This window comes from Heterocephalus glaber, unplaced genomic scaffold (assembly GCF_053883595.1).
Source record: "Heterocephalus glaber isolate CG9 unplaced genomic scaffold, H.glaber_assembly_v1.0 deba00001579, whole genome shotgun sequence".
Taxonomy (NCBI): domain Eukaryota; kingdom Metazoa; phylum Chordata; class Mammalia; order Rodentia; family Bathyergidae; genus Heterocephalus; species Heterocephalus glaber.
Window position 1 is genome coordinate 9,950,029 of NW_028258360.1, and position 18,729 is coordinate 9,968,757.

The 18,729-nt window shown below is 53.0% G+C and overlaps 1 protein-coding gene across 9 annotated transcripts in view; it reads left to right on the plus strand.

Moving 5' to 3' along the window:
* The window catches only part of Arhgef7 (Rho guanine nucleotide exchange factor 7), a 114,952-nt gene that overhangs the window by 79,954 nt on the left and 16,269 nt on the right, over positions 1 to 18,729 (plus strand). For all 9 annotated transcript variants that reach the window (XM_004858541.3, XM_004858545.3, XM_087193145.1 and 6 more), the window contains 10 exons: positions 1,865 to 1,959; positions 2,194 to 2,289; positions 5,654 to 5,776; positions 9,200 to 9,338; positions 10,086 to 10,145; positions 10,820 to 10,966; positions 13,459 to 13,545; positions 16,085 to 16,163; positions 16,369 to 16,508; positions 18,241 to 18,465. In XM_004858541.3, coding sequence (XP_004858598.1) covers positions 1,865 to 1,959; positions 2,194 to 2,289; positions 5,654 to 5,776; positions 9,200 to 9,338; positions 10,086 to 10,145; positions 10,820 to 10,966; positions 13,459 to 13,545; positions 16,085 to 16,163; positions 16,369 to 16,508; positions 18,241 to 18,465 — 1,191 coding nt within the window. The remainder of the gene's footprint in view (positions 1 to 1,864; positions 1,960 to 2,193; positions 2,290 to 5,653; positions 5,777 to 9,199; positions 9,339 to 10,085; positions 10,146 to 10,819; positions 10,967 to 13,458; positions 13,546 to 16,084; positions 16,164 to 16,368; positions 16,509 to 18,240; positions 18,466 to 18,729) is intronic.

The window sequence follows — 18,729 nt, forward strand, 5'->3', positions numbered from 1 at the left end:
ATCTTCAGCACCAGTTAGAGGAGAGCATAAGGCCAGCCGCTGAAATTAGTCAGCCTGGCGAGTTGGACATGTTTATCCCGTGGCGCAGGGGCCTGCGAGGGGCTCCGGTGCTGTCTCTTGGGAGCGTCCTTGTCTTCATGCTGTGGCCTTCGACCCTCTGGTTTCCACCGGGTAACGTGATGCAGTGCTGTTTCCTCTTGAGTGACCGCGCCCTCCCCGAGGCCACAGGGCCAGCAGTGGGCCCGGGAGTGATCGAGGCTGCTTTCCTCCAGTATGAAGGCTGGAGTTTCCATTCGGCTTAGCAGGGACTTTGTCCTTTGGTGTTCATCCCATGCTTAGATTCTCTGAGATCGCAGGAGGGAGACGGCACAGCTGATCTGGGGCCCCTTCTGCACTGTCTCTCATAGTTTGGAGAGACGATAGTGCATCTCAGAGCACGTGGCAGGTGCTCGGGAGAGACCTGTACTGTGACTCTCTGGTCAGGCGGGTGGGGTGGAGGGGCCTAGGGCAGCCGCGTGCCTTCCCACATCGGTTGTCTGAGTGGCGCTGTGCTTCGGGGTGGAGGGAGGGTCCCAGGCCTCTTTCCGCCTTGCTGTTCTCCGCTGTCTGACTGGGACAGGTTCACCTCTGAGAGCAGGCACCTTTCGAGGATTGAGCTGGTTTCTGCAAAGCATGCTTGGGGCCAGGCAGCCAACGAATGTCCACTGGAGTCAGGGTGGCCACCGCTCAGGGCCTGGGCCCTGCCCAAATCCCAGTGGCTTCCTGCCCTTCACTGTTGGCCTTTGCTGATGGGACATGTTTGCTTTAGTTCAGCTGTTTTCCATCTTAGAGCTGTCAGCTTTGGGACGTTAGCTAAGTTTAGCTAAATTTGCTACGCTAATACAGGGTATCAGGAAACATTCTAATTTTGAGGTTAGTATTTGTAGTTAGTCTGCTTTCTTTAAACAGTAGAGACTATTGGAAGGTAATTTACTTTGATAGATCTCTAAGTTTAATAGATGTATGTGTAGCATGACCTAAGACTATCACATTCTTTAACGAAAAGTTCCAGCAGTTGGTTTCAGTTTTTCAGATCCCGTCTAAAGAGTAAACTTCTGATTTTCAGTTGAGATGTATTTTGCATGCAGGCTAAGTATCTCCTATCCAAAATGCTTGGGGCCAGAGCTGTTTCAGATTTTGGATTCTGGAATATTTGCATAGACTTTACCAGTTGAGTACTCCTAATCTGAAAATCTGAAATGGCCCAAAATCCGAAACTTTTCCAACTTTGACCATCATGTCAATGCTCAAACAATTTTGGGTGGGTTTTGGAGCACTTTGAATTTTTAGTTAGGAATACTCAGCTCTATATTATTGTGCATAGATTTTAAAAGTACAGTTCAGTGGGCATTGGCAGTTACTTACCTGTGTAATCAGTACCCACTCAGAGTCTAGACCCCGTCACTCACAAGCTTGTCTCATGCCCCTGCCCTCTGCCTTTCCTGGCTTCTGTCCCTGAGGAGGAGGCTTGCCTGCCCTGGACGTAATACAGGGAGGTCAGGCAGGGTGAGCACACTGAATGGCGGCTTTTGTGCTGCCCTGCGCGGCAGAGACTCATGCTTCTGCGTGCTGTTCCACTGTCGGTGGCCCCTCCTGTCTGAGGGTGTTCACCGTGGCTTGCTGTAGGCACACCAGTGCCAAGTGTGTGCCACCCGGTGAAGTGAGGTCAGGGCAGCTCGGCGGGCCTTCGCGGCAGAGCCTTAGTGTTGCTGTTGGGAGGAACAACGGCCGGAGGCACAAGGTCAGTGGCCACGGGCTTTCTTTCCACACAGATTTCCGTCCAGTGGCACTCGCAGTGTTAATGGTTCTCCGCCTTGTGTTGCAGGTGCTGCAGAATATTTTAGAAACAGAGAACGAATATTCTCAAGAACTTCAGACTGTGCTTTCAGCCTACCTGCGGCCACTGCAGACCAGTGAGAAGTAAGCGGCATGAGAAACTGCTGAAATAAACGCATGCAATAGTCCTCACTTGGGCTGCTTGCTTGGGTTTTTAGCAAATAAGGTTGAAATAGTGGAAAGGCATCCGGTGTCGGAGTTGGCCGTAGACTTGGCAGTGTGCTTGTGAGGTTAGGGCGGTGGGAGCCCGGAGGGGTGGGAAGGGAGAATGTGGGTGAGGCCGTCGACACCTTTACTGCTGTTTCCTCTTGGCTCTAGGTTAAGTTCAGCAGACACTTCATATCTAATGGGGAACCTAGAGGAGATCTGCTCTTTCCAGCAAATGCTTGTGCAGTCTTTGGAAGAATGCGCCAAGTGAGTAACGCTAGACATTTGCAAGATGCAGGTTGGAATAATTGGTATTGAGAGGATCAAGTCTAACATAATTCTAGGACATATATTAGGTTATTTTACATTTTTCATGTAAATCATCTTTAAGAGCCAGTATTTAGACTGATTTTCTGCACCATGAATCTTCAAAGAAAGGGGAGGCTTTCTGGGTGCTGATTGTTTTTTCTTTTTTTGGTGCCGGGGACCACTGAGCTCCATCTGCGGCCCCTGGGGTGCTGATCGTTAAGGTGTTTGGTGGAGGAAGGGAGGAGGCGCCTGACGCCCGACTGTGAGGTAGCAGGTGTCCTGCCACCCTGTGCCTGTGTGCGGCTGCAGGGCCTGGAAGGGCGGCTGTATCCAGCACTGTCTTCTGCTTGTGAGTTGACCCTGGCCTGAGAAAAGCTGGTAGAATGTGAGGTGCCACATACACCTGACACGTTTGTGGGGTTTTACTTCACTTTCTGTAAGGCTCGTACATAACTGTGTGGGGTGAGCTTTGTGTGAATGCCCACTGTTCATGGGACGTTTTGGCTTTATTTATTTATGGTGCTGTCGACTGAGCCCAGGCGCCTTGTACTTTATTGCTATCATTGCTATTTTTTGTCTTGAGACAGGAGCTCGCTAAGCTCCAGGCTGGGCTTGCACTCACCATTCTCTTGCCTCAGCCTGCCGAGTACTGGAGTTGCAGGCGTGTGTCACCAACCTGGCCTGAACAGTTTTTGTTTTTATTTTTTTTGGTGCTGAGGTTTAGACCCTGCCCCTCACATGTACCAGGCCAGCTCTCTCACCCATGTTAATGTGTGTGTCCTCTGCTGACCCCACCAGGAGGTGACGGCGTGCTTGTGTCACACGAACAGGGCAGCAGGAAGGGCTGATTTGGGGAACCCTGCCTGCTGGCATCGCGGGCATTTTGCCATGGAGAGGCACTTGGCGCCGAGGGCCTGTGCCAGGCCAGCCGTGCACTCAGACAGGGGCCAGGGCCCTGTTGGAAGTGCAGTTCCCTTTGGTGGAGAATTCCTTATCCTGGGTCACTGGGACTCCTAGCAGATGGATTTAAAGAGTTTTTCTTCTTGAAAGAACTTGTTCCTTTCCATACCACTTAATGCTGATCTGAGAATGTGGAGCTGTGGCTCATAGATTGCCTCTACAGGAAAATGGTGTCTGGCGATTAACAGTGTCTTCAAAGCAAATCTTTCAAATAAAACCCATTTATAAATTGGCAATTTTCTTGTACTTCATTGTGAACAGCAGGTTAAATTCTGTTGAAAATAGAACCTCAAAGGTGGTTATCCCTTGGAACATTCTTATCTTGCCGTTTCATTCTTTTTTTTTTTTTTTTTCCGGTACTGGGGATCGAACCCGGGACCTTATGCTTATGAGGCAGGTGGTGGCGCCAGTGAGCTAAATCCCTGGCCCCCGAGTTTCATTCTTTAGTGTATTATGGTGAGGACGTGTGTTCTCCTGATACTTGAGAAAGAGCACAAACTCGAGCTCTGAGCAGAGCAGAGCTGAGGGGCAGCCTGGTGCTGATGGGGCTCAGTGTCTGCTGCGTTTCTGACGGGCGCCGTGGTCGGTGCCCAGGGCCAGCACTGCGCCTGTGCCTCTCTGCTCAGCTTACGGCGTGTGTGCGTGCGTGCGTGCGTGACCTGGCCTCCACCAGCACCTGTCACGTGCTCTGGGCAGGCTGGCATGCCCTCAAGTTCGTCTTGTCTGTGCCTCTCGGTCTCCCTGCCCTCCTTGCTTCAGGCCGAGCAATTGTGCCACCTTTCTTTTGCTGTCTGTCCTGTACCAAATGCAGCTGCCTTCTCATTGCAGAGTTTTTTGGGTTTTGCCTGGCCGTTCTCTGCTACCTGGAAGCAGTTTCCAGAAGGCCCTGGTCTGCGGGTGACATGGCAGGTGCAGCCTCAGATGCCCCTGGTGCTGGCTCAGGACGGAGAGAGGTGCAGTAGTGTCTGGCCTCTCGTGTCCCTGGCAGTGCATTGGCTGACCTGGGTCTTGTTATTTTTAACCAGTGCTGAAAACAGCCTGAAGATCAGAAGCATCTCCTTCTCCGGAGACTCATTTCTCAGGATGTTTGTTTGAACTATTTTTATAAAACAGTTGAAACCACTGCATGTAGGATTTCCAGCTTGTGCTTTGTGGCAGTGTAAAGCCAATGTGAGTGAGTTGAGCTGATTGACAGTTGCCGTGCCGCTGCTGGCAGGATGTGGGAGAGGACTTGGGATGAGGTCCGAGTCCTGTTGGGTACGGTGTCCTGGTGGGGGCAGCAGGCCTGTGGAGCTGGGGAGGTGTGGACCCCACCCATCCCGGAGCCCAGGCTGGGGTTTAGGTCACAGCGCAAGCCTTCCAGCTGCACCTCCTGCTTCGACATGCCTGCGCGGCGGGCCCCAGCATGCCCCAGCCATTGAGCCTCTCCCGGAGGTCACCGTAACCTCAGTCGGAAAGGAGATGGAGCAGGAGGCTCCCTCCCAGGCCTAGGCTGGGGCTGGACTCTGGTGGGTGGGGTCGCACACGCCGTGGAGTCTCTGGGCTGCTGTCGAGCTCCAGCTCTGGTCTTTGTGTGGACCTGTGTTTCTCCCGCAGCTCTGAACGGCTGTTTCTAACGTTCTGATCAGGGTGCTGGGGGCCGTTCCCACACCCTGCGATCCCTGGGACCCTTGATAAGTTACTTCCCTCATTGCTGGGACAGGATACCTGGCACCCACAGCTTCAAGAAGGAGAGGCTTACTCTGGCTACTCTTTTAGTCCTTGGCTTCAAGGAGGAAACTGTGGCCCAAGGGGTGGCAGAGGTGTGCAGCACTCGTGGCAAGGCGGAGGGGAAGCAGAGAGAGGGAGGACCTCCGCCAGGCTCCTGAGTGAGGGTTCTCATCTGTGCCCCATTCGTTCCCTGCTTGTGAGCTTTCGCCTCTTCAATGCAGCCGACGGTCCCCTTGGCTGGCCTGGTGGGCAGCGGCTCTCGCAGATGCTCCATCTCCAGCCTTTGTTATCTTGAGTGAAGGGTGCCCTTTGTACTGTTTTTGTGACGTCCTTGATGCTGCTTTGGTGGAAACCTTACCGGCTGGATAACCGTGTTTGATAATGCTCCTGAATTAGGGATTAGTGATGCTCCTCGGGGTGTCAGTCTGTGTGACATCTGCTTTCTCACTGCCCAGAGAACATGGACTTGGCTGGAGCCACCCTGGCCTCTGGACTGCAGTTCCTCCTGCTGCTCGGGTGGTGGTGGGGACAGGCAGGGGCCAAGGCCTAGGGCCCTGGCTCTCTCCTGGGTGTTGAGGGCAAGGCCCATGTGTCTCACTCAGTGGCATCTCTGCGTGACTGACAACCATCCCCTCTGTGCCCATGTCTCCAGGTCGCCTGAGGCCCAGCAGCGAGTGGGAGGCTGCTTTCTGAATCTGATGCCACAGATGAGGACCCTATACCTCACATACTGTGCCAACCACCCGTCTGCCGTGAGCGTCCTCACTGAGCACAGGTCTGTTTGCCGGCGTGTCTGAGCACAGGGACGGTGGATGGTTTTGCTGTAGTTGCCCCTCAGAGTTAGTGCTCCAGATGTCTGGTAAGAACTCTTGAGATGTTGGTCAGTCTGTTTGTGACAGAACGGAGTCTTTTGATAGCCCTGCAGCTGGGCCCTGGTGGGTGGGCTGCAGAGACTGCCACCTTCTAGTCCACGATGCCGGGCATTGGAGCCCAGGTTGGGGCTGTAGGAGAGGGCCCCTTTCCGAGGGCACCCTGAGTTGGAGGGCATTGCCTGGAGCTTTTCACTCCGAAACAGCACTGCAGCCCATGAGGCGGCATGCAGGGACCTTTTGCTTGCTTTAGAGTCCAAGGCATTGTCTGCCTCTGCAAGTTGGAAGAAAATCACTTGGTATGTGAGGCACAGGGAGAGTCGAGGCACTGGTGTGTGCTGAGAACTGAGAATCAGCTTTGTGTCCTATGGCATCGAGGGCAGCGGAAGAGCGCAGAGGCTCAGTGTTTTAGAATAAGTTGCATGGTTTCTTTCAAAAACAGTAGTTCAGAGTTTATCAAGACTATAAGTGGAGGCTGGGGATTTAGCTCAGTGATGTCGCCATCTGCCTCGCAAGCCCAAGGTCCTGAGTTCAATCCCTGGTACCAAAAAAACCCCAAACAAACAAACTCTTAAGTGGAAAAAGTGTTCAGTAGCATCAAGATAGAAGCTGTTGTGCTCCTCATTTGAACCTTTAACTTCAGCTTACTCTCAGTAAACACTGCCGCTTAAAACTAGCAAGGCACACAGCTCACCTGCCCTGTGGAAGGAAATACGCCAGAGGCTGGCATGGCCCGTGGGTGTTGCTGAGCTCAGAGTGCCTCCAGGGACCTGGACCACCTCCACCCCCCTCAGAGTGCAGCTCCCTGTCCTGAAGGTCGGTTGCCTGTAGGCTCCTGGAACTGGTCGGGTGGGAGCAAAGGCAGCGAAGTCTCACTGTGTGTTGGTCTGTCTTGTGAGGAAGGAGAACAACACTGAGCATTTGCTGCTTGCTGCCTTGGTGTGCCCAAATATAAGAGGATTATGGTTTTCCAACTCTGGGATGGGAAATGAGCGTGGGTGCAGAGAATGCAGGAAGAGGACCCTGCCCTCAGCCTGGGCCAGCCCCGTGCTGGCCACACACATCCTAATGGCAAAGCCTGTATGCAGTCGCTCTTGGAACTCAGAAGGGAAGTGAAATTTCCATGAAAGGATGTGTAAGCATAAAGTCTGTGTCTCTAAAAGTACTTCTGGAATTACTGATGCAGCCCTGAGGGCCATACACAGTGGCCAGATGGAAATTGCAGATAATTATAAAGCTGGTCCATGGTTTTCTCCTGTTTCAGGGAGAGGAGACCAATCCTTTAGGGTGGAGTTGGGAGTGTAGGCCGAGTGCAGGGTGGGCAGTGACAGCAGGAAGTGCTTGTGTCCCTGCCTGAGGCCACTGGGCTGAGAGAGCTCAGCCTCCATCTACCATGGTTCACTGCTTCACTTTGACAGACTGTTGTAGAATTTTAAGAGACAGGACAGACCAGTGGAAATCAGGAGAATTTATTTCCGGTTTTAGGTGTACCACAGCTCAATGGACTTCTGTCCAAAGGCAGAACATTGAACAAAGAAAAGTTCTAGCTTTTATACATTTTGTGGTGGTGGTGGTGGTGGTGGGTTTTTTTTGTGACGTATCAAGTGGGTTTAGTGGAACAAGACAAGGGCAGACAGTTCTAGAATTTAGCCTTATAAAAAAACAAAGCCTTATAAATCTTGTGAGAATAAGATGACATAAACTTAGTTTATAAGACATAGTTGCCAAATTTATCTATACCAAAACAGTTTCAGCAACAGGAGAGGAGTAAGGGAGGGTGACTGCCCAAGACTGAAGAAGACTTGTTTTTCTTTTAAGTCCTGCTTCAAAACCAGTTGCAGGTAGCTATTTTATCTCATTGTAGTACTAAAAAACTCCACAAGAAAATGGTGCACTGTGGAGGTGTGTGCAGTTGTATTTTCTATCTTGGTGTTTTTCTCATTGCTGAGAAAAACCTGACACCCACAACTCCAAGGAGGAGAGGTTTATTTTGGCTCACAGTCTGGAGGGTTCAGTCCTGTTGGCTGCTCCAGGGCAGGGCGGGGTGGGGCGTGCCAGCAGCATGGCAGAGGGCCTGACAGAGGAGAAACACTCCTTGGATGGTGACAAGAAGCAGAGAGGGACCTGGGGAGGGAGAGGGACCCTTCCAGGGCATGCCCCCGTGACTGCCTCCTCCACCAGGCTCCCCCTCCAAGCATCACCTCTAGCTGCAAACTCATCAGGGGGCCAATCCACCCATAAGTATCACCCCCTCATCCAGTCACCTGCAAAAGCCCCACCTGTGAGTGCATGAAGCTTTGGGGAGAAGTCTAGATAGAAACCCTAACTCTTGGCTTCTGGCATCTTGAGACTGTTTGTGAAGTTACCTTTGCTTCCACAATTTAACTTCATTTTTAGTTTTAGAGGTTTCCGGAGGGGATTATGAGCATAACTTACTGTTATGTTAACTTTTCCCTACATTGATAGGCCATTTCATTACACTCTGAAATACCAGTAGTGACCTTGACTGATTTTTCCTTGGTGGAAAAGGTTCCGCATAGATACATTTAAAGGAGTTGAAGTGTCCTTGTGGTGATAAAGATTGATTTTGTCACTCTCATGCTCCGGGGACTGGTGGTGGGCGTGGCTTCAGGAGGCAGGTGTCCTGAGGTGGGCTAGGTGGATGAGGGTACAGGGTGTCCCTGCCAGGTGCCAGGGCTCCCTTCACCCCGGGCCTCGTCTGCTGCCCTTCCTGTGGCAGGGCACATCATCCCCAGCTGAAGCCTCTGGCCCGTGAGCAGCGTTGCACCCAGCTGGGGAAGGGGGCAGAGGCAGTGGCGGCCACCCCGTCCTGTGCAGAGGTCAGTGTGGAGGTGGCAGAGCATGTCCCCATGGTGACAGTGTGGCTGTCTGGCCTCTGCAGCAACAGGACCGCAGGGCCCTGCCGGCCGCACTGCTGTTCCCAAGCCCTGTCCTGCAATGTTCTTGAGAATGGTTTTAGGAGCTGTGAGTCCTGTGAATGTGCACATGCACCTGGAAGTAGCTGCGAAGTTTGTCAGTGCTCTTGGCCTCTGAGGGTGGGGAAAACCTCCCTGCCCCTGGAGGGCCTGGAAGGACTTGTCACAGAAACCGTAGGGGAGTGTTGGGGAGGTGACTGTGGAGGGCGGTCGGGAGATAACAAGAATTTGATTTACTGCTGGGATGCAGCCCAGCTCCAGGGCCAAGGGTGCTCCTGCAGGGCCTCTGTGCCGTCCTCTGTCCTTTCCCTGGGCTGCTCAAGGGTGGCTCTGAGGTGGCCGTGGCATCTCCTGTCCTAACTGCCAGTGTCTTCTCTCCTGCCTGCCGCCCAGCGAGGAGCTTGGGGAGTTCATGGAGACGAAGGGCGCCAGCAGCCCTGGAATCCTTGTGCTGACCACCGGCCTGAGCAAGCCGTTCATGCGCCTGGACAAGTACCCCACGCTGCTCAAGGAGCTGGAGAGACACATGGAGGTGCCACTTCCCTCAGGGCCTGGTGTCGCACTGCTGTTAGTGAGATGGCCACTAGGGACAGTGCAGTTTACCCAGAGCTATGATCGGTGCATTTTCAAAATGATTTTATCACATGTAAAGTTTCCCTCCTGCCGTGGTTCTCTGAGGAAGCATCTGCCTCCTTACCTCCTCATCCTGTCTTCCACCACTGTGAGCAAAAGATTTCCAGAGTCTAGAGAATGCAGATGGTGTGAGGAACGTGTAGCTACAAACAATAAGTACCAATAAGTAACAGAGAGTTGTTTAGGTGAGGGTTGTGTCTGCTGTTGTTTTTTCTTTTTTTGGTCCCGGGGATCGAACTCGGGTCCTGGCGCTTGCGCAGCAGGCGGCGAAACCACTGAGCTAAATCCCTGACCCTGTGTGCTGTTGTTGTGAATAGAATACCCGGCTGGCCGCAGGCCTGGCAGAAGTCTGGGAGCCAGTTGCCCTCTGGGCGTGGTTGGGCGGGCTGCGAGGAGGGAGGCTGAGCTTCCTGCAGCTTTACCACACAGCAGGCGTTGCTGCTGCCCTGCTCTCGATTCCCCGATTCCCCTATTCCCCTTCCTCTGTCAGTCCCACACTTCCCTCATCCTGAATCCTGTGAAGGGCAGGCATGCTGAGGGCTGCTGTGTGTGGGAGAAGGGAGAAATTTCAGGCCAGCCGAGGAGAGTGCCTTTGTAAGAAAAACTTGGACTGTGGAAGCTGATTGTACATTTCTTTCCTCCAAAGGATTTCCATCCAGATAGACAAGATATTCAGAAATCTATGACTGCCTTCAAAAACCTCTCAGTAAGTGATTGAGCATATTATGTTTTCCCCAGACATTATTGTGGCAAGTCAGTGTAGAATCAGCAGCCAGCAAAGTTAGATGATAAAATAATTATTCATAAATTGAATTAATGTGTAATAATCATAAATGTGTAGTAGAGCTCATGGCTGTGGATTCTCAGGTGGACTGGTGACGCCAGAAAGCTGTGCCGATTATCTGGATCTGAGAAGGCACCCAGTGCTTCCTGCTGCAAAGTACTTCCGGGCCTCCTTGCCTCGTCCTCAGGGCGTGGTGCTGCTCCAGGGCTCAGTGCGGGCTCTGCCTCTTCTGTTGGCGGCTGTCTGACTGCTGCACCTTCCTCACGGCCTCCGTTGTGCTTTCCCTCTTTCTTCTTGGTCTTTTCTGGTGGCAGACACTAATTAAGCCGGAGGGAAATATTTTCTTATCTGGTGTACGTTTTTATTCTTCCCAGAAATGGTAAAATCTGTGATACTTTTCTAAAATATTTGTATATCCTGCTTCTCTTGATGCCATACATTTAAGCAAATTTGTAATCCATACAATTGAGCCAGTCCTTCAGTAGATTATCTGTCTCAAGGAGCAGTATGTGAAACAGTAATTGCCCTAAGCAGCAGTGTGGTTGGAGCGTGAGCTTTTGGAACCTTCAGTCTCTGAAGAGTGCTGTGTTTCGCAGGTCCAGTGTCAAGAAGTCCGGAAAAGGAAAGAGCTTGAGTTGCAGATTCTGACGGAATCCATCCGGAGCTGGGAGGGAGATGACATCAAGACACTGGGCAGTGTCATTTACATGTCACAGGTCATGATTCAGTGCGCAGGGAGCGAGGTAGGAAGCCTACGCGGTGCATCAGCCTGTGCCACTCCTAGTGCCTTGTGATGAGGACTCCCCGAGGCGTGGGTGTCCAGGAACTGAAGAGTTTGGGAGTCCTGGCTTTGGTTCTGAGTGTGCCCCACTGTTCATCCTTGACAAGGCAGGGAGCCTTAGAGTTCAGTAGAGGAGCTGAAAGCTGAGCGTGAACTGGCTGAGGCCCATAGGCTCGGCTTGGCCCAGGATTGGAGTCTGGTGTGTGTAGACACTTAGGTATCTGCTCTTCCTGGGGGTCTAGACCCTGTCTTAGTTACTTTTCTCTCTTTGCTGAGACAAAATAGCCAACACCCAAAGTTAAAGGAGGGAAGGTGTATTGTAGCTCACAGTTTGTAGAGGTTTCAGTTCATAGTTGGCTGGTTCCAAGGCAGGGTGGCATGGCAGAGGGCATCACAGAGGAGAAACAGTCCATGGTGGGTAGAAGGCATCAAAGCAGCGAAGTAGCAAGGGAATAGCAAGTGACAACAGCAGCCCTTTTTCTGTGCCTTATATTTTATCCCGGCTATCCACCCTTAGGTCAGGTAGCACTCTCACCCAGGCTGGGGCACCCTGAACCCTAGCATTGCATCACGAATCAATCCTAGCATCACATACTCTAGATGTAGCCACCTCCGAAAAGTTCCACCTCTGACTGCCTGAGGCTTTGCTGGGGCATCTAGACACAGCCAGAACAGACCCTAACCCTTTCTCGTGAACCCATACTAATTAGTATTCACTGAAAGGAAGCACGAGTTTCTCATGGGTCTGAGGAAGGAAGGAGTAAAACCAGATTCTTGGGCTAGTCCCACTGGGTGTAAATCGAGCAGTTTACTTCTCACGATTCACGTGCTGTGTGTTCATTGGATCACTGAGCAGGCTCTCTTCCTGAGTTTTATTTTGTCTTTGCAAAAAATATTCAGCAAGAGAAACACTGAACTTACACTCACATGTTGTTTCTTCCCACCCATAAAGTTTCACAGTGTTACCCTCTCTATGGATGAAGCTGTGATAGTTTGGACACTACAAGAAATCGCGATTTTCCCTATTTACCACATTGATACGAACACCCACATCTCTGCAGTAGTATTTCTTAATTGTGTGATTTTAAACTTTATTTATTATTTATTTATTTATTTTTTATACTGAGGATTGAACTCGGGACCTTGGGCTTGCAAGGCAGGTGGCGGCACCACTGAGTTAAATCCCTGGCCCCAATTTTAAACTGTTTAACCCAGTCCATCCTGTAGCATGGACTGTTGGCATTGGTGGGTCCTCCAGTGTGATTCAGAGCACTCAGGACCACACCTCGAGCCTTTGGCCAGGATGTCCCCAGCCCGTGCTATGAGTCTTCAAGAGGAGAACCTCACAGGTCGTTCTCAGTGACTTCGCTGAAATAGAGAACGTCCTTTTCCCAAGGCGCTTTGTGCTGGATGCTCAGGGACCTCTTCTAGTGTAGACCTGACGCTGGGCAGTGTTTACCATGCCAGCCGGTGAACAGGAGTGTCTGACATCACCCTTTCTGGGTCTGCTTTTAGATTCTTGGGAATTTTTGTCTTTTAGGTATGGTCTCTTCAGTTTTTGTTTCTTTATTGAACAAGTGTATGTTTTTTGTGTTTTTTTTGGTACCGGGGATCAAACTCAGGTCCTTGCACTTGGAAGGCAGGGAGTGGAACCACTGAGCTAAATCCCTGGCCCTGTTCCTTTATTGAAGGAAATGATTTCTAGTACACAGTGATGCTTTCGAGTCCTTCCTGTAGGCCAGAAGTTTATGTGATACACGAGAACAGCATTTCATTGGCATATTGCGCACTAGGGAAGGGCCAGGGGTGTGGAGAAACCAGAGTTTCTGCCTGTGGTCTGGGCTGTCCTCCTCAAGCATGACCCTGTGCCCATTACAACTTTCCGAGTTCTTGTTCCTTTTCTCCTGTGAACTGTGAAAATTGTAGATGCGCTAAACACTTAATGGCAGAGACACATTCCTTCCTCTGTTAGCATTCAGAGATACTACACAGGTAGCCATTGAGCGTGCAGTGGTACCTCCATTCAGACTTGATTCTCTTCATGACTGTGGTCACAATCTGAACTGGAACAGAACCGAGTCCAAGTCCAATTTCCCCATGAGGTCGACACTGAGCCTCATCATTGACTGGTTCGGCTCTCATCCAATTTGGATTGTGACCAGTTACAGAGTCACAGAAAGAATCAAGTTGGGGAACCAACGTACCACTGCATTCTTACTTTGAAGAATTTAGCAGTCCATGGCCTTCACCTATTTGCCAAAGTTTTCTCACTCACATGTTAAGACTTAAACTGATCATCGTTTTTGTTTCCATTTAGTTTGCTGATACAATTTGGTAGAAACACCTGGAGAGGAAACTGAATATAGGATAAGGTTTCATAGGGCTTAATACAAAATAAATATTGTGGTCACATTTGTAAATAGATGTGCTTTTAAAAATTGTTTTTTATATTAGGAAAAGAATGAAAGATACCTTCTCCTCTTCCCGAACCTCCTGTTAATGTTGTCTGCCAGTCCCAGGATGAGTGGCTTCATTTACCAGGTAAAACACCTTTAGACTCAGGTTTCCTTGCTCTTGGTAGATCTGAGACTCCTTTTCATGCTGGCTTTCAACTTTGGCCTTAGATGCTCTGTGCTGCGTGTGCTGCTGTGTGTGCTCAGGTGTGTCCCCTGTGACTCTGCACACATGTCCTAGTGTTCTCTCTCAGCCTGAAAGGAGGAAAAGTCGGGCAGAGCACCTGTGAGGACATAGTCCGTGCCTTGGCCTCTGAGGCCCCTGTGACAGTGTCTCCTCCTTGCTGCTCTGGGGTTTTGCTTTCTCTTCTGCAGAACAGGGGCCTCCTGGGGCTGTGAGTCAGTGGAGTAGGCAGGCCAAGCTCTGTCAGCCACGTGGCACCCTCAGACCCATGGCACAGGTCTCGTGATCATTAGCCTGCGCCATAGACTTCCTCTGCTTTCCTAGACTTGGGGGAGTACAAGGGCTGTGTCCCCTCCCTGCTGGTTCCGAATCCCCGGTGGTAGCTCTCACCGCTGCACTTCCAGGAGGTGCCCTTGGGAGGTCTCCTCCTGGTTTCTGTGTGACGCTGTAGAAGCCACGCCTGCTCGTCCCCTCCTGGAGCCTAGCCCGTCCCCAGCGACTCCTGGGATGGAAGCTGCCACACATTTTCCACATTGAGCCAGCAAGGACTGGAGACTTCTGCATTGAAGCAGACGTGGCTTGTTCTCCTCTGCATCTGGAGCAGGCTGCATCTGCTCACAGGGGGGGCTGTGGCCATAGCTGTCGGAAGTGGTGAGGCAGTGTGAACACACCCAGGACCACCGCACTTGCGCGTGTGGGCTGCTGTCAGGAGGCACCTTACGGGAAGCTCTCCTCACCCGGGCCCTGAAGAGCCCTGAGTCCTGTCCCTCCCACTCTTTCTGCTTCCAGTTGCCTACCCCAGAGCCCCGTGCCAGTGCTGGCTGAAGGCAGGCCCTGCTCCAGCCCCGGGGAACAGCCGGCTGCTGGGCGCCTGTCCCCCGGGAGGCTGGCGCCTGCTTGGGAGCCCTTGCTCTTGTGTTGGTGCTCCAGAGGCCTCCTCCAGCCTGGCTCAGTGAGCCCGGTCCCAGCACTCGTTTCTACTCTTGGCGCACTGGCTGTGGGGAGTCAGCCGGGCAGCAGTCGCAGCATGCGCACCGGCTGTGCGGTTCCCAGCCTGATTCTGTGCGACTCCTCCGGGCTGTTGAAGTACCACGTGCAGCAGCAGTGTGGACGAGGAGTGCAGCAGAGCACTTTCAGACCTGTTTGGTCACAGTGCTGTCAGCCAGGCAGTGTGCCGTCCTGCCCCGCTGTGGGGTTTTGGGAAGAAAATGGTTTGAGTGCCGAGGGGCCCAGGGAGTCTGGCTCTGCCTGCTGGGTGTCAGCAACACCTGCCGGCTCGTGACCTTGCCATGGTGGCTGTGGGGGCAAATCCCGCCTCCCTGCCCGGAAGCACTGCTTTTGGGGTGCTGAGAGACTCCTGCACCTGGCTGAGAGCTGTTCTGAGGCAGCTCCACCCAAACACCCACAATGTGTCCAGGTGCTCGTGAGCTGGGGCTGTCGTGTGTCTCTCTGTGCTGTGGGCCGTGACTGGTGCACACCCCCGAAGCGTGTGCCAGCCTCCTGCTGGCCTGCGCATTCCTTCCTGAGCTCCGAGCCATTTAGCACAACCACCCATTTTCTGTTTGGCGGCCTACAGAGTATAACTCACATAGTCAGTCCTATGTGCTTCAGCTTCCACTGTTTCCTTGGAAACTGGAGCCTCCCCTCTTTGCGGGGCAGATGCCCATGCCTGTGTCCTTCGAGGCAGCCGCTGTGCGCTGTAGTCTCGTCACAGTGCGTAACGTTTCTGCATCAGTGTTTGCTGTGACTCGCCAGACGGGGTTGTGCACTTGCGGCTCTGCCTTTCTCCCGGTTGAGTTTTTTTTTTTCTTAAATTCTTTTATTGGTACATTGTAGGCATACAACACAATTACATTTCTCAGTGGGAATTGTACCTTTACATGATGCATCTTGATTCTTTTTTTTCCCCATTCCTAGCCCTCCCTTCACCCCCCCACCCTTCCCTATTTACAAAGACTTTATTTCCTTTTTTTCATTTCTCATCATTTTTCCTTTCCCTTCTTTCCTTTCCCCTGCCCCTCCTGCTACCCCTACCCCTTTGGACCTTTTCTTCCTATTTTGCATTATCAATTATTCATTCTAATCATTGGTACATTTTAGGTATACAATATAATGACATTCATCGTTGGAAATTTGCACCTTTACGTAATCTCTGAATCATACCACAGTGATATATGTGCACCTATGTTCATAGGAGCACAGTTTGTGATAGCTAAAATTTGGAAACAGCCCAAATGCCCATCAATGGTTGAGTTTCTCCATCATGGTACTGCATTTCTCGTCTGAGGCAGGCTCTGGTGTACACGCCCTGCTGTGGACAGGCGCGTCCCTGGCTCACGGTTCCTGTGCCATGCCTAAAGTCACTGAGTATTTACTTTAATGACGGTTCCTTTACTGGAAAAGGACTAATTGTACTATTTTTTTGGGGGGGTTTCTCTTTTAGGGGAAGCTGCCAACGACAGGAATGACAATCACAAAGCTTGAGGACAGTGAGAATCACAGAAATGCATTTGAAATATCAGGTGATAGACACAAGCTGTGTGGGTGCCACCACCCCACCCCACCACCCTGCCGGAGGCCAGCCAGCCCTCGGGTGCAGTCTCGCTGGGGGTCTCGAGGGGGCTGTTCAGTGCTGCCGAGTCTGCACTGGGTATGGGCATGCGCACGTTGTGAGTGTCCTGCGCCCGCGCCTCCCTGCAGCCCACTTTCTCTGGTCATCTCCTGCAGGGAGCATGATCGAGCGGATCCTCGTGTCTTGCAACCACCAGCAGGACCTGCACGAGTGGGTGGACCACCTGCAGAAGCAGACGAAGGTCACGTCCGTGAGCAACCCCACCATCAAGCCCCACTCTGTGCCGTCTCACACCGTAAGGGCATCCAGGGTGGCTGGTGGGGTGCGGCGCCCTGGGCTTCCTCCCCCGGGGTTCTCGCCTGTGCGTGCATGATCTGGAACTGTGTTTGGTAGGGTTTATTTAAAAAAGAAAACTGAAAGCAAAAGATAATGAGGATGGAAAGAACTAGATTCAGTTTGAAGGCGTTAAAGTATTTTTCATTCATTGTTTTAAGAAAACAATTGTTTTTGTTAGAAAAAGCTCAGCCGCTCCTAGACTTTTAGAGCCAAACTGCTTCAGCGGAGAGCAAGGCAGTGTGTGGCGTGAGGCCCTGTGCTGGTGTTGGCGCTGAAGAAGCGGTTCCTTGAGTCCCCGGGAGAGGACGTGTTTAAGGGGCTTGAGTCTGCAGTGCGTCCCTCCGCTCTTCTGATCACTTCTGCCCTGCAGCCCCTCTTTCTCTGCCAGCCTTGTTCCTCAGGGCCGCAGCGGCCCCGCCCCGCCCACCTGCTGTCCTCCGGCGGGAGGTTCCGCTTGGTCGGGTTGGGCTCTCCCTGCCTCAGTCCCCGCCGTTGGCTGGGCTGGGCTGTCGGTGTGGATCTGTCCTGGGCAGAGGCATGTGCAGGGCGGGGAAGGGCATGAGCTCCTGCTTGTCAACTGGCCCGGAGCCTTCAGCAGGGAGCTGTTCGGGGAGGACGCTGTGCTGGCCCTCTTGGGCCCTGGCCTGTGCAGCCTGTTGTACTATTGATGTAGCATCAGGCATCCCGTGTGACCTGGATTTGCGTGTGCTGGGCGGGGTGCTTCACTGCACTTCACCTCCTTAGAAGTTAGTCGGAGGTGGCAGTGGTGTGGCACCCGTGAGTCTGGAGCCCACCCGTGCCCAGGACGACGCCAGGTGCTGGAGGGCAGCTGTGGCTTCCCTTCCTGACACTGTGGCTTTGGTGGGCTCAGCCCGATCTGCCCCTGTGTGTGTCTTTGGCTGAGGACTGCAGCCAGGCTCTCAGCGCCCAGCCCTCTGCCTGCTCTCCCACCAGATAGATGCCTTCTCACCCTGGGCTGGTAGGCTCTGAGTGTTACTTGATTTGTTTTACGTTTCCTTATTTCACTGTCAGGCTCAGGGATATTTTTGATTTTTCTGAGAATTGACTGGATTAGTCACCCACACCCATGAGAAATTAGGTTTTTTTTTTTTGGTACCAGGGATCGAACTCGGGACCTTGCGTGGGACCTTGCGCTTGCGAGGCAGGCGCCGGAACCACTCAGCTACATCCCTGGCCTGAGAAATTAGGTTTTTGAGTAACTGTTTTCATGAAGCTGAGTCTTTCAAGAGAATGCCTTGTTTTACCCCGGAGATCGGGGTCTTCTGTGAAGGATCGGATGGCACCCAGCTTTGGCCTCAGGAATGGCTCCTGCAGCCGAGCTTTGCCCTCTGCGTGAGAGTGGCGGAGGTGTGTGGCACCTGGCTGTCGGCTCAGGACGCGCTCCTCCCTCCCCTCTGCCTGCGAGCCTGGCCTAGGAGGGACTTTCTCCATGTCCACCAGGCAGTGCGCCGTTCCCACCGGCACGCGCCCCTCCGTGGTGACCTTTGCCCTGGGTGCTCCAGAGGCCCAGTGAGCCTGAAGCCCACAGCATGGGGAGCCCTTGCCCTGGAGAACCCGGCCTGGGCCTGGGCCTGGGCCTCGGGCTCCTCCCAGGCTGGCGGCGAGCACAGAGGTGGGGCCCTGGCCGCGCTGGTCTCAGGCTGTCTCTGCTCACATCCTCTCGCCCACAGCTCCCCTCGCACCCCATCACGCCGTCCAGCAAGCACTCGGACAGCAAGCCCGCGTCGCTGATGCCCGCCTACCACACGCTGCCCCACCCCTCCCACCATGGCACCCCGCACACCACCATCAGCTGGGGGCCCCTAGAGCCCCCGAAGACCCCCAAGCCTTGGAGCCTCAGCTGCCTGCGGCCCGCGCCTCCCCTGAGGCCCTCGGCTGCTCTCTGCTACAAGGAGGTGAGACTCCAGCCGAGCCGCGGGCACCGGGAGACCTCGAGCCGCCTGGAGTGCGGTGTGGGCTTGGGCTCCTGGGTTCCGCTCCACCGCGCGGGGTTCAGAGGCGAGAGTGCACTGTGCCTGCGCCTGGGTCCTGACACCCCAGAGGAGTGAGTGTGCCTTGTGTGTGCGATTGTGTGTGATGCTGCTCACGAGTGAGCGTGTGTGACCAGGCGTGTGGCTGAAGGTGTGAGCACAGCTGGGAGTGAGGCAGGGGTGTAAAGG